The 18,034-nt window shown below is 33.6% G+C and overlaps 1 protein-coding gene across 2 annotated transcripts in view; it reads right to left on the reverse strand.

Moving 5' to 3' along the window:
* Positions 1-18,034, reverse strand: part of GPR158 (G protein-coupled receptor 158) — a 195,534-nt gene that overhangs the window by 141,147 nt on the left and 36,353 nt on the right. For both annotated transcript variants that reach the window (XM_075827531.1, XM_075827530.1), the window contains one exon: positions 3,965-4,070. In XM_075827531.1, coding sequence (XP_075683646.1) covers positions 3,965-4,070 — 106 coding nt within the window. The remainder of the gene's footprint in view (positions 1-3,964; positions 4,071-18,034) is intronic.

Raw genomic sequence — 18,034 nt, forward strand, 5'->3', positions numbered from 1 at the left:
CCCCCTGTACATAGCGCCAGATACAGCCCCCCTGTAGATAGCTCCACACACAGCCCCCAGGGCCGTGTTGCCGTTTTTAACGGACAATTTTGACCTGTTTTGCATCCGTTTTTTTCCCTGTCCATTTTAAAATCGGATTCATTTCATTTAAATTTGTTGCCACACACTTCCCTCTTTAGATAATGCCACAGCCCCCCTGGTAGGTAATGCCACCCAGCCCTCTGTAGATAATGCCACCCAGCCCCCTGCAGGTAATGCCACCCAGCCCCCTGTATGTAATACCACCCAGCACCCTGCAACTAATGCCACCCAGCCTCCTGCAGGTAATGCCACCCAGCCCCCTGCAGGTAATGCCACCCAGCCCTCTGCAGGTAATGCCACCCAGCCCCTGGCAGGTAATGTCACCCAGCACCCTGTATGTATTGCCACCCAGCCCTCTGCAGGCAATGCCACCCAGCCCCCTGTATGTAATGCCACCCAGCCCTCTGCAGGTAATACCACCCAGCCCTCTTCAGGTAATGCCACCCAGTCCCCGGCAGGTAATGCCATCCAGCCCCCTGTATTTAATCTCACCCAGCCCCCTGCAGGTAATGCCACCCAGCCCCATGTAGGTAATGCCACCCAGCTCCCTGTATGTAATGCCACCAAGTCCCCTGTAGGTAATGCCACACAGCCCCCTGTAGGTTGCACCCATCTCCCCCTTCCAGGAGAAGTCACTGACTTCAATGTCCATATATGGACAGTGTAGTCACTGACTTCTCCTGGAGAGGAATTCCCGGCCACAGGGTTGGGGATTCCGCTTCAGAAGTGAGTGACGTCACTGCGTCCATATATGGATGGTTTGGTCACTCACTTCTTCTGTAGCGGAATAACCGGCCACAGGGTCGGGGATTCCGCTTCAGAAGTTAGTGACGTCACTGTATCGATATATGGACAGTGTAGTCACTCACTTCTCCTGTAGCGGAATCCCCGGCCATAGGGTCGGGGATTCCGCTTCAGAAGTGAGTGACGTCGCTGTGTCCATATATGGACAGTGTAGTCACTCACTTCTCCTGTAGCAGAATCCCCAATCCCCGGCCGGGGATTGGGGATTCCGACTCCTACAGGGAGCAAAAAAAGACCCTCCTCCTCCTCCTCACATGCACTCTGCTTTCACTCACCGTCAGAAGAAGGCAGGAGTCTTGCAGAGGCATTCTCACTGGTGTCGAAGCCAGCCCGGGAGTAGACCAGTCCAGTCACCTGACCGGTGAGGTCAGATGACAGGTCAGGTGACAGGTCAGGTGACTGGACTGGTCTACTCCCGGGCCGGCATTGATCCCAGTGAGAACAACGCTGCAAGACTCCTGCCTTCTTCTGATCGCTGCTGCAGTCAGCAGCGATCAGCTGTTTTGATGCAGCGCCCAGCGGGACATTTTGAAGACCGGCCGGGACGACGGGATAGCGGTCAGAAACCGGGACTGTTCCGCCGGAATCAGGACGGTTGAGAGGTATGGCGTTACTTGCTGCATCCACCTCCATCCTTGCCAGAGCTGCGGCCACTGTCTGGACTATCCAGGTACCCTTGTGCGGGACTTTGTATTGCTGGGCTTCCCTGTTGTTTGGCCAGCTGCCTCCCTGCTACGGCGGTGCGGCGTAGTGCGTCCACATACTCACAGATCGTGACACCCTGAATGCAGGGTGAAACATGTTAAAGAGGGGATGTTTGACAGTATGAGTAATGTCTGCAGGGATTTGTTAGGGTCAGGCAGCACAGAATGCTCTTGCGAGAGCGATATAGACACCTGTAAAGGGACAGTGGATAGGACTAGATATACACTACCATTCAAAAGTTTGGGGTCACCCAGACAATTTTGTATTTTCCATGAAAACTCACATTTATATTTATCAAATGAGTTGCAAAATGACTAGAAAATATAGTCAAGACATTGACAAGATTAGAAATAATGATTTTTATTTCAAATAATAATTTTCTCCTTCAAACTTTGCTTTCGTCAATGAATGCTCCATTTGCAGCAATTACAGCATTGCAGACCTTTGGCATTCTAGCTGTTAATTTGCCGAGGTAATCGGGAGAAATTTCACCCCATGCTTCCAGAAGGCCCTCCCACAAGTTGGATTGGCTTGATGGGCACTTCTTGCGTACCATACGGTCAAGCTGCTCCCACAACAGCTCTATGGGGGTTGAGATCTGGTGACTGCGCTGGCCACTCCATTACAGATAGAATACCAGCTGCCTGCTTCTTCCCTAAATAGTTCTTGCATAATTTGGAGGTGTGCTTTGGGTCATTGTCCTGTTGTAGGATGAAATTGGCTCCAATCAAGCGCTGTCCACAGGGCATGGCATGGCGTTGCAAAATGGAGTGATAGCCTTCCTTATTCAAAATCCCTTTTACCTTGTACAAATCTCCCACTTTACCAGCACCAAAGCAACCCCAGACCATCACATTACCTCCACCATGCTTGACAGATGGCGTCAGGCATTCTTCCAGCATCTTTTCAGTTGTTCTGCGTCTCACAAATGTTCTTCTGTGTGATCCAAACACCTCAAACTTCGATTCGTCTGTCCACAACACTTTTTTCAAATCTTCCTCTGTCCAATCCCTGTGTGCTTTTGCCCATATTAATCTTTTCCTTTTATTAGCCAGTCTCAGATATGGCTTTTTCTTTGCCACTCTGCCCTGAAGGCCAGCATCCCGGAGTCGCCTCTTCACTGTAGACGTTGACACTGGCGTTTTGCGGCTACTATTTAATGAAGCTGCCAGTTGAGGACCTGTGAGGCGTCTATTTCTCAAACTAGAGACTCTAATGTACTTGTCTTGTTGCTCAGTTGTGCAGCGGGGCCTCCCACTTTTCTTTCTACTCTGGTTAGAGCCTGTTTGTGCTGTCCTTTGAAGGGAGTAGTACACACCGTTGTAGGAAATCTTCAGTTTCTTGGCAATTTCTTGCATGGAATAGCCTTCATTTCTAAGAACAAGAATAGACTGTCGAGTTTCACATGAAAGCTCTCTTTTTCTAGCCATTTTGAAAGTTTAATCGAACCCACAAATGTAATGCTCCAGATTCTCAACTAGCTCAAAGGAAGGTCAGTTTTATAGCTCCTCTAAACAGCAAAACTGTTTACAGCGGTGCTAACATAATTGCACAAGGGTTTTCAAGTGTTTTCTAATCATCCATTAGCCTTCTAACACAGTTAGCAAACACAATGTACCATTAGAACACTGGAGTGATGGTTGCTGGAAATGGGCCTCTATACACCACCTATGTAGATATTGCATTAAAAACCAGACGTTTGCAGCTGGAATAGTAATTTAGCACATTAACAATGTATAGAGTGTATTTCTGATTAATTTAATGTTATCTTCATTGAAAAAAACGGTGCTTTTCTTGCAAAAATAAGGAAATTTCTAAGTGACCCTAAACTTTTGAACGGTAGTGTATGTGAAAGAAGCACGCAATAGATGACTACAATGGTGCTCGAGTAATAATTGTCCACACATAACATTCACCTACACTTGATCAGGCTAGGACTAGACATGCACAAATGAAGCATTAGATGACTACAATGATGCTTTATAAGTATTACTCCACCTGTAACAGTTACCTAATCTACCTATTAAATTGGGAATTTAGACTATGAGTTAATCCCATTCATTTGGGATCTAATCCAATAAAGTGTGTATTATATTTTGTTGCCACTTTTTTCATTATTTTAACGTATATCAAATAAAAGTTATTTATTAGTATTAGCGGATACCCTTTTCCTGTGATAAATATTTTGCCACAGGTTTGTAAAAACCAATAGTTTTTGGTAAAGAACCAGTGATAAATAGATATGAAACCGTTGGCGGTCAGACTCCCACCGATTATGAAGTGGTGTCATGTCACTTCTTAAGATAGGAATACCTTTTTAGAATATTCATGATCTCAACAAACAATACACCGATCTTGTTTCATGTGTGCTTACCTTTGAGCTGTTATGTTGACATCTGTGAGTGCCAGAAAACCATCCATCATTTGAGCATTGATCAATGTCTGTTTTCTGAAGACTGACATCCACTTTAAGTACTCCCCTGCAAAATGAAAATAGATGAACATTAAATAATATCAAACTGCATAAAATATAGTGTCCCTTTAAGACTCTGAAACATTGAAACTGGCACCTTGCAGTGGGATACAATGCTGTACCAGTGACTAACAATACTGCAGGTGGGATAACCCAAGCCAGTGACATCACTTGCTGTGTTAGTCTAGGCTAATATTCCGTTTCCTGATCAACCTTACAGAACATTGAAATATATTAATGATAGATGACATTTTAACCATTTAGGCTAGGCCTACACAGCGGATTCTGGAAGCCCAGGAGTCATGTTAAAAACGCAGCATTACCACAACCCGTGATCATCACTATGATTGGAAAGGTCTACAACGACCATGATTACCATAGGTAAACATTAATAATAATGGCGCGTTTTTACCGCAACTTGAAGGTGACCAAATTATGTCGTTCAGAGCTAGTCTAAAATGTCACTATAAAAAGGACCAAAACATCAAACTATAAAAGATCAAAATCCAAGTCAATATTAATAGCAAAAAGACAATAACAGCAATACACGTCATCCTAGTTATTATAATACTAATAATCACTCTCTCTCTCTATATATGAATTTCTGTTGTCTGTTGTCTGTTGCATGTTTTTTATGCACAGCAAATATGACACCACTGGCTTCCACATCAAGTACCTTCATATCACATCAGATGACCTGTATTAGCCAATAGAAGCTCGCAGGTCCTTCATTCTTAGCCTCACTCACATACACACAGTTTTAGACCAGGGTTCCATAACAACCAAGCCATTTTTCTTTACTCGACGTGTTACTCATCGTAAACAAACTGCACCTATACTGGATTTCAGCATTCTCATAAATTGAACCCCTTTCAGACCAGTCATGCCTCCAAAAAGGAACCTGCACTTGGACTTTATTGGATATGTCGGCTTCATATCAGTAAGAAATTAAGTTTTTAACCACACACACAAACAACAAACAAATAGACCAGTGTGAAGCCGGGGAACTCTGCTATTCTATATTATAAAAGTCAATGTCTGTTTGTTCTCTAAAGGCATTCAAACGCCTGAACCATTTAACCCCAAATTTGGCACCTAGGTAGATCGGGTGTCCGGGAAAGTTTTTGTGAATGTCCCAACCTTGCCATTGTTCTCAGTTATCAGCCATTATAGCGAATGTTTGTTTGTCGTCCTCTATGGGCATCCAAACACCTGAACTATTTGACCCCAAATTTGTCACATAGGTACATCTCGTGTTCAGGAAGGTTTTCGTAAAGGTCCCGACCTTACTGTTGTTCTCCGATATCAGCCATTATCACATGATCACGATCCAATACTATTCAAGCAAATACAGACACTCACTTTTATAGTAAAGATGTTTTTATCTGGTAGTAGCAGGTAGTGCACTTTATAAAATAATCCTAGATGGGAAGGTACAGGGGGAGGTTACCCATAGCAACCAATTAGATTACTGATGGCCAGGAGAAAAGCTGCATTACTAGCTGCAGAGGCTCCTCTTGCCCAACTGCAAGCTGATCAAATGTGACATACTGCTGCTCGAGCTGCTGAAACTCCTCAGCAAACTCGGGGTTTCTCAGCAACAGATCAGACAGGTGGCTCTCAGAAGCACAGAGACTCCTACCTGAACCCAGGCCCATCAGCAAGCTGATAGAGCACATCATGTTCAGCATGCTAATGAGTGGGCTTTCGTGCATGATACTGTTTTCAATTATGATCCAACGATAGTCTATGGCTAACTGGTAATAAAACTGCCAATGTTGTTAATCAACAGGCTCTGTCACAGTCTTATGACTCCATTTCCTACCGGTTTAGCTGTTTAGGAAGTTAAAATTGAAATAAACAGTGTATAACTGCCGGGGTATATAGGACTACTAGCGATTTCTCCGTAAACCAAGAAAATATAAGGGCATGGATTAGACTCCTGGGCACCCTTGGAACAAATCCAATGAACTCACATAGACCGACACGCTTTTTCTAGTTAACAATAAAAATAATGTTATGAGTATGATTCTTAATATTGTTGTTATATTAATTATTCTAATTATTATTGTTACATTTATTATTCTAATTATTATTATTATTATTATTATTATTATCAATAACATAAAAGTAACAAAAACGATAAAAGTCTGAAATAATTTCCACAGCAAAAAACTAAATCGCGTCACAATAATTTTCAGCGGAATATGGTAGAATTCTATTAAACTAGTTATTGGAAGAATAATAGCTTCATTACAAGCTCATATTACATAATCGTACCAGTAAAAGCTAAAATAAATCATGTTGAAATAGGAATATGATTTTATTTACTCCTTAAGGACCATTAAAACTAAAACATAAATTGTATATAAATGACCTACTAATTCAATGTACAAATATATGTGGACTACTTTAAGGATCATATAAAATTTATAATATTACCTATATTAGTTTGTAAGGAACATGAATCAGCCTAAAATAACTGATTATATCTTTACATATATACAGCCCTATATATGATATACTTGAAAATTATTATTAAATATATTATGACCGCCTTCTAGAATACAAATGGCCTGGTAATCAATGGATCACCATGGGTCCAGCTGCTGATTCCCCCGGCAATTATCCAGGGGAAGAGGTAGGTGACTGCTGCAGGAAAATTGTGGCGACACATGGCACTCATTCAAACATATGAGCACCCACGTAATACATAGCAGAGTGCAACCTATTATTGATAGAATTGGGGGGCCCCTTCTAAGACATCCATATGCTCGAATAGGACATATGGACAGTGGTTGTCTCAACGGGACAACCTTTTAAATAATTTTTTTACAAGAATTTCATGGTGGGTGGGGGCAACCACAATAGTAACATTATTTGGCACCAGCTATATGTATCCATCCTAATTCATAGGTGCTGTTGTGGTCCACTCCAAGTGTTCTTGTCTCCTTCCATATTCTATGCTAGGGTGGCTCCAAAAATTTCCCTGCATCAATAATACAATTTAAACGGGTTGTCTAGAATCAAAAAATAACTTAGAAAAGTGATTTTTTTTTTTTGGCCTTCATGCGTAAACTTACAGGGACAGACCGATAATTTGTGAATCATGTTGCACATACAATTTTTATTGTTGCTCAACTTACGACAACAACAACACAAGAACTGTTTGGTGGAAACTTCATGGATATGGTTTCCACACGGCTTAGCTGCTCTAGAACAGTGGATAAATGTTTTCTGGAGTTATGAGTAATGTTTTCCTACTGAATCTGGATTTAGAAATTGCCTTCCTAAATGCATGGTGCTGCCGCTGGAGGAGGGGGAAATGTTGTCTGGGATTGTTTTTTATGGTTTGGGATAGACGTCATAGTTGCAGTGAAAAGTTGTGTCAATTCTACAGCAGATAATGGACAAATTTAGAACTGAATGCTTCTAACTTTGTGGCAACTATTCAGGGAAAGTCTTCTCTTTTTTTTTAGCCCAATTGCTTTGCTGAATTTCGTAAGAACTTGACTGACCTGATCTCAACCACATCCATTACCTGAATTGGAACGTCGACTGTGACCCAGACTTTTACTTACATCTCACTAATGCCTTTATGGCTGAATGGACGTGAATCTCTGCAGCCACAGCCAAAATCTATTGTGAAACCTTTCTAAAAGAGTAGAGGCTGATGGGAGGTCAAATCTATATTAATGCCAATTTTTTGCTTTGAGATGATCAACAAACCCACATGGTTGCGATGTTTGTGAGCACATGGAGTACTTCTTGCCGTGTAGTCAGGGTCAGACTGATGCACACATTAAATTTATTTATATATATATATATATATATATATATATATATATATATATATATATATATATATATATATATATATATATATGTATACACACATGTGTATAAATACCTAGGAATATAGGGTGTGCTAATACACCGGCATTTTAAAAATAATGTCTAATAATTCTATCATCTGCATAGAACTTGCCTTTTAAGACACCCACCAAGCTTACGTAAATTGATTGAGTGCATGCCGCATTATATTAAACGTTCACAAACTAAAATTGTGACGTTACCATGGGGACTGACAATAAACTGCATCATTACACATCTGATGATAAAAGTTACTGTATCTCCAACTTGTCAGGAGATTCATCATTTGTCTTCACTAATCTAGCAAGTATGTTCTGAAATACGCACATAATGCTAGAACTTGTGCTTAGAAAGGCAAATGTATATTAAACACATGGAAAGAAATTATACCAATAAATAGGAAGAAATACACTATACAATATTTCTACAGTATGTTATATCTCTACATTATACTATATCTCTACACTGTACTATATCCCTACATTACACTATATCTCTACATTATACTATATCTCTACACTGTACTATATCTCTACATTATACTATATCTCTACATTATACTATATCTCTACATTATACTATATCTCTACACTGCACTATATCTCTACATTATACTATATCTCTACACTGTACTATATCTCTACATTATACTATATCTCTACATTATACTATATCTCTACACTGTACTATATCTCTACATTATACTATATCTCTACATTATACTATATCTCTACATTATACTATATCTCTACACTGCACTATATCTCTACATTATACTATATCTCTACACTGTACTATATCTCTACATTATACTATATCCCTACATTATACTATATCTCTACATTATACTATATCTCTACACTGTACTATATCTCTGCACTATACTATATCTCTACACTGTACTATATCTCTACATTATACTATATCTCTACATTATACTATATCTCTACACTATACTATATCTCTACACTGTACTATATCTCTACATTATACTATATCTCTACACTATACTATATCTCTACACTGTACTATATCTCTACATTATACTATATCTCTACATTATACTATATCTCTACATTATACTATATCTCTACACTGTACTATATCTCTACATTATACTATATCTCTACACTGTACTATATCTCTACATTATACTATATCCCTACATTATACTATATCTCTACATTATACTATATCTCTACACTGTACTATATCTCTACATTATACTATATCTCTACACTATACTATATCTCTACACTACACTATATCTCTACATTATACTATATCTCTACATTATACTATATCTCTACACTGTACTATATCTCTACATTATACTATATCTCTACACTGTACTATATCTCTACATTATACTATATCCCTACATTATACTATATCTCTACATTATACTATATCTCTACACTGTACTATATCTCTACATTATACTATATCTCTACACTATACTATATCTCTACACTACACTATATCTCTACATTATACTATATCTCTACACTATACTATATCTCTACATTATACTATATCTCTACATTATACTATATCTCTACATTATACTATATCTCTACATTATACTATATCTCTGCACTGTACTATATCTCTACATTATACTATATCTCTACACTACACTATATCTCTACATTATACTATATCTCTACACTATACTATATCTCTACACTATACTATATCTCTACATTATACTATATCTCTGCACTATACTATATCTCTACACTATACTATATCTCTACACTGTACTATATCCCTACATTACACTATATCTCTACATTATACTATATCTCTACATTATACTATATCTCTACATTATACTATATCTCTGCACTATACTATATCTCTACACTGTACTATATCTCTACATTATACTATATCTCTACACTGTACTATATCTCTACACTATACTATATCTCTACACTATACTATATCTCTACATTATACTATATCTCTGCACTACACTATATCTCTACATTATACTATATCTCTACATTATACTATATCTCTACATTATACTATATCTCTACATTATACTATATCTCTACATTATACTATATCTCTACATTATACTATATCTCTACATTATACTATATCTCTACATTATACTATATCTCTACACTATACTATATCTCTACACTATACTATATCTCTACATTACACTATATCTCTACATTATACTATATCTCTACACTATACTATATCTCTACACTATACTATATCTCTACACTATACTATATCTCTACATTATACTATATCTCTGCACTACACTATATCTCTACATTATACTATATCTCTACATTATACTATATCTCTACACTATACTATATCCCTACATTACACTATATCTCAACATTATACTATATCTCTACACTACACTATATCTCTACATTATACAATATCTCTACATTATACTATATCTCTACATTATACTATATCTCTACATTATACTATATCTCTACACTATACTATATCTCTACACTGTACTATATCTCTACACTATACTATATCCCTACTAATATTATACTATATCTCTACACTATACTATATCTCTACATTATACTATATCTCTACACTATACTATATCTCTACACTATACTATATCCCTACATTATACTATATCTCTACACTATACTATATCTCTACACTATACTATATCTCTACACTATACTATATCTCTACATTATACTATATCTCTACACTATACTATATCTCTACATTATACTATATCTCTACATTATACTATATCTCTACATTATACTATATCTCTACACTATACTATATCCCTACATTATACTATATCTCTACACTGTACTATATCTCTACATTATACTATATCTCTACATTATACTATATCTCTACATTATACTATATCCCTACACTATACTATATCTCTGCACTATACTATATATCTACATTATACTATATCTATCTCTACATTATACTATATCCCTACACTATACTATATCTCTGCACTATACTATATCTCTACATTATACTATATCTCTACACTATACTATATCTCTACACTATACTATATCTCTACACTGTACTATATCTCTACATTATACTATATCCCTACATTACACTATATCTCTACACTGTACTATATCTCTGCACTGTACTATATCTCTACATTATACTATATCTCTGCACTATACTATATCTCTACACTATACTATATCTCTGCACTACACTATATCTCTGCACTATACTATATCTCTACACTATACTATATCTCTACATTATACTATATCTCTACACTGTACTATATCTCTACACTATACTATATCTCTACATTATACTATATCTCTACATTATACTATATCTCTACATTATACTATATCCCTACATTATACTATATCTCTACATTATACTATATCTCTACACTGTACTATATCTCTGCACTATACTATATCTCTACACTGTACTATATCTCTACATTATACTATATCTCTACATTATACTATATCTCTACACTATACTATATCTCTACACTGTACTATATCTCTACATTATACTATATCTCTACACTATACTATATCTCTACACTGTACTATATCTCTACATTATACTATATCTCTACATTATACTATATCTCTACATTATACTATATCCCTACATTATACTATATCTCTACATTATACTATATCCCTACATTATACTATATCTCTACACTATACTATATCTCTACACTGTACTATATCTCTACACTATACTATATCTCTACACTGTATTATATCTCTACATTATACTATATCTCTACACTGTACTATATCTCTACATTATACTATATCTCTACACTGTACTATATCTCTACATTATACTATATCCCTACATTATACTATATCTCTACATTATACTATATCTCTACACTGTACTATATCTCTACATTATACTATATCTCTACACTATACTATATCTCTACACTACACTATATCTCTACATTATACTATATCTCTACACTATACTATATCTCTACATTATACTATATCTCTACATTATACTATATCTCTACATTATACTATATCTCTACATTATACTATATCTCTGCACTATACTATATCTCTACACTGTACTATATCTCTACATTATACTATATCTCTACACTGTACTATATCTCTACACTATACTATATCTCTACACTATACTATATCTCTACATTATACTATATCTCTGCACTACACTATATCTCTACATTATACTATATCTCTACATTATACTATATCTCTACACTATACTATATCCCTACATTACACTATATCTCAACATTATACTATATCTCTACACTACACTATATCTCTACATTATACAATATCTCTACATTATACTATATCTCTACATTATACTATATCTCTACATTATACTATATCTCTACACTATACTATATCTCTACACTGTACTATATCTCTACACTATACTATATCCCTACTAATATTATACTATATCTCTACACTATACTATATCTCTACATTATACTATATCTCTACACTATACTATATCTCTACACTATACTATATCCCTACATTATACTATATCTCTACACTATACTATATCTCTACACTATACTATATCTCTACACTATACTATATCTCTACATTATACTATATCTCTACACTATACTATATCTCTACATTATACTATATCTCTACATTATACTATATCTCTACATTATACTATATCTCTACACTATACTATATCCCTACATTATACTATATCTCTACACTGTACTATATCTCTACATTATACTATATCTCTACATTATACTATATCTCTACATTATACTATATCCCTACACTATACTATATCTCTGCACTATACTATATATCTACATTATACTATATCTATCTCTACATTATACTATATCCCTACACTATACTATATCTCTGCACTATACTATATCTCTACATTATACTATATCTCTACACTATACTATATCTCTACACTATACTATATCTCTACACTGTACTATATCTCTACATTATACTATATCCCTACATTACACTATATCTCTACACTATACTATATCTCTGCACTGTACTATATCTCTACATTATACTATATCTCTGCACTATACTATATCTCTACACTATACTATATCTCTGCACTACACTATATCTCTGCACTATACTATATCTCTACACTATACTATATCTCTACATTATACTATATCTCTACACTGTACTATATCTCTACACTATACTATATCTCTACATTATACTATATCTCTACATTATACTATATCTCTACATTATACTATATCCCTACATTATACTATATCTCTACATTATACTATATCTCTACACTGTACTATATCTCTGCACTATACTATATCTCTACACTGTACTATATCTCTACATTATACTATATCTCTACATTATACTATATCTCTACACTATACTATATCTCTACACTGTACTATATCTCTACATTATACTATATCTCTACACTATACTATATCTCTACACTGTACTATATCTCTACATTATACTATATCTCTACATTATACTATATCTCTACATTATACTATATCCCTACATTATACTATATCTCTACATTATACTATATCTCTACACTGTACTATATCTCTACATTATACTATATCTCTACACTGTACTATATCTCTACATTATACTATATCCCTACATTATACTATATCTCTACATTATACTATATCTCTACACTGTACTATATCTCTACATTATACTATATCTCTACACTATACTATATCTCTACACTACACTATATCTCTACATTATACTATATCTCTACACTATACTATATCTCTACATTATACTATATCTCTACATTATACTATATCTCTACATTATACTATATCTCTACATTATACTATATCTCTGCACTGTACTATATCTCTACATTATACTATATCTCTACACTACACTATATCTCTACATTATACTATATCTCTACACTATACTATATCTCTACACTATACTATATCTCTACATTATACTATATCTCTGCACTATACTATATCTCTACACTATACTATATCTCTACACTGTACTATATCCCTACATTACACTATATCTCTACATTATACTATATCTCTACATTATACTATATCTCTACATTATACTATATCTCTGCACTATACTATATCTCTACACTGTACTATATCTCTACATTATACTATATCTCTACACTGTACTATATCTCTACACTATACTATATCTCTACACTATACTATATCTCTACATTATACTATATCTCTGCACTACACTATATCTCTACATTATACTATATCTCTACATTATACTATATCTCTACATTATACTATATCTCTACATTATACTATATCTCTACATTATACTATATCTCTACATTATACTATATCTCTACATTATACTATATCTCTACATTATACTATATCTCTACACTATACTATATCTCTACACTATACTATATCTCTACATTACACTATATCTCTACATTATACTATATCTCTACACTATACTATATCTCTACACTATACTATATCTCTACATTATACTATATCTCTGCACTACACTATATCTCTATATTATACTATATCTCTACATTATACTATATCTCTACATTATACTATATCTCTACACTATACTATATCTCTACACTATACTATATCTCTACATTACACTATATCTCTACATTATACTATATCTCTACATTATACTATATCTCTACATTATACTATATCTCTGCACTATACTATATCTCTACACTGTACTATATCTCTACATTATACTATATCTCTACATTATACTATATCTCTACACTGTACTATATCTCTACATTATACTATATCTCTACACTGCACTATATCTCTACACTATACTATATCTCTACACTATACTATATCTCTACACTATACTATATCTCTACATTATACTATATCTCTGCACTACACTATATCTCTACATTATACTATATCTCTACATTATACTATATCTCTACACTATACTATATCCCTACATTACACTATATCTCAACATTATACTATATCTCTACACTACACTATATCTCTACATTATACAATATCTCTACATTATACTATATCTCTACATTATACTATATCTCTACATTATACTATATCTCTACACTATACTATATCTCTACACTGTACTATATCTCTACACTATACTATATCCCTACTAATATTATACTATATCTCTACACTATACTATATCTCTACATTATACTATATCTCTACACTATACTATATCTCTACACTATACTATATCCCTACATTATACTATATCTCTACACTATACTATATCTCTACACTATACTATATCTCTACACTATACTATATCTCTACATTATACTATATCTCTACACTATACTATATCTCTACATTATACTATGTCTCTACATTATACTATATCTCTACATTATACTATATCTCTACACTATACTATATCCCTACATTATACTATATCTCTACACTGTACTATATCTCTACATTATACTATATCTCTACATTATACTATATCTCTACATTATACTATATCCCTACACTATACTATATCTCTGCACTATACTATATATCTACATTATACTATATCTATCTCTACATTATACTATATCCCTACACTATACTATATCTCTGCACTATACTATATCTCTACATTATACTATATCTCTACACTATACTATATCTCTACACTATACTATATCTCTACACTGTACTATATCCCTACACTGTACTATATCTCTACATTATACTATATCCCTACATTACACTATATCTCTACACTATACTATATCTCTGCACTGTACTATATCTCTACATTATACTATATCTCTGCACTATACTATATCTCTACACTATACTATATCTCTGCACTACACTATATCTCTGCACTATACTATATCTCTACACTATACTATATCTCTACATTATACTATATCTCTACACTGTACTATATCTCTACACTATACTATATCTCTACATTATACTATATCTCTACATTATACTATATCTCTACACTGTACTATATCTCTACACTATACTATATCTCTACATTATACTATATCTCTACACTATACTATATCTCTACACTATACTATATCTCTACACTGTACTATATCTCTACATTATACTATATCCCTACATTACACTATATCTCTACACTATACTATATCTCTACACTGTACTATATCTCTACACTATACTATATCTCTACACTGTACTATATCCCTACATTATACTATATCTCTACATTATACTATATCTCTACACTATACTATATCTCTGCACTATACTATATCTCTACATTATACTATATCTCTACATTATACTATATCTCTACACTGTACTATATCTCTACATTATACTATATCTCTACACTATACTATATCTCTACATTATACTATATCTCTACACTATACTATATCTCTGCACTATACTATATCTCTACATTATACTATATCTCTACATTATACTATATCTCTACATTATACTATATCTCTGCACTGTACTATATCTCTACACTGTACTATATCTCTACATTATACTATATCTCTACACTGTACTATATCTCTACATTATACTATATCTCTGCACTATACTATATCTCTACATTATACTATATCCCTACATTACACTATATCTCTACATTATACTATATCTCTACACTACACTATATCTCTACATTATACTATATCTCTACATTATACTATATCTCTACACTATACTATATCCCTACATTATACTATATCTCTACACTATACTATATCTCTACATTATACTATATCTCTACACTATACTATATCTCTACATTATACTATATCTCTACACTATACTATATCTCTACATTATACTATATCTCTACACTATACTATATCCCTACATTATACTATATCTCTACATTATACTATATCTCTACACTATACTATATCCCTACACTATACTATATCTCTACATTATACTATATCTCTACACTATACTATATCTCTACATTATACTATATCTCTACACTGTACTATATCTCTACATTATACTATATCTCTACACTATACTATATCTGTACACTATACTATATCTCTACATTATACTATATCTCTACACTATACTATATCTCTACATTATACTATATCTCTACACTGTACTATATCTCTACATTATACTATATCTCTACACTATACTATATCTCTACACTATACTATATCTCTACATTATACTATATCTCTACATTATACTATATATCTACACTATACTATATCTCTACACTATACTATATCTCTACATTATACTATATCTCTACACTGTACTATATCCCTACATTACACTATATCTCTACATTATACTATATCTCTACACTATACTATATCTCTACATTATACTATATCCCTACATTACACTATATCTCTACATTATACTATATCTCTACACTACACTATATCTCTACATTATACTATATCTCTACATTATACTATATCTCTACACTATACTATATCCCTACATTATACTATATCTCTACACTATACTATATCTCTACATTATACTATATCTCTACACTATACTATATCTCTACATTATACTATATCTCTACACTATACTATATCTCTACATTATACTATATCTCTACACTATACTATATCCCTACATTATACTATATCTCTACATTATACTATATCTCTACACTATACTATATCCCTACACTATACTATATCTCTACATTATACTATATCTCTACACTATACTATATCTGTACACTATACTATATCTCTACATTATACTATATCTCTACACTATACTATATCTCTACATTATACTATATCTCTACACTGTACTATATCTCTACATTATACTATATCTCTACACTATACTATATCTCTACACTATACTATATCTCTACATTATACTATATCTCTACATTATACTATATATCTACACTATACTATATCTCTACACTATACTATATCTCTACATTATACTATATCTCTACACTGTACTATATCCCTACATTACACTATATCTCTACATTATACTATATCTCTACACTATACTATATCTCTACACTACACTATATCTCTACATTATACTATATCTCTACACTGTACTATATCTCT

This window comes from Rhinoderma darwinii, chromosome 5 (genome assembly GCF_050947455.1).
Source record: "Rhinoderma darwinii isolate aRhiDar2 chromosome 5, aRhiDar2.hap1, whole genome shotgun sequence".
NCBI lineage: Eukaryota > Metazoa > Chordata > Amphibia > Anura > Rhinodermatidae > Rhinoderma > Rhinoderma darwinii.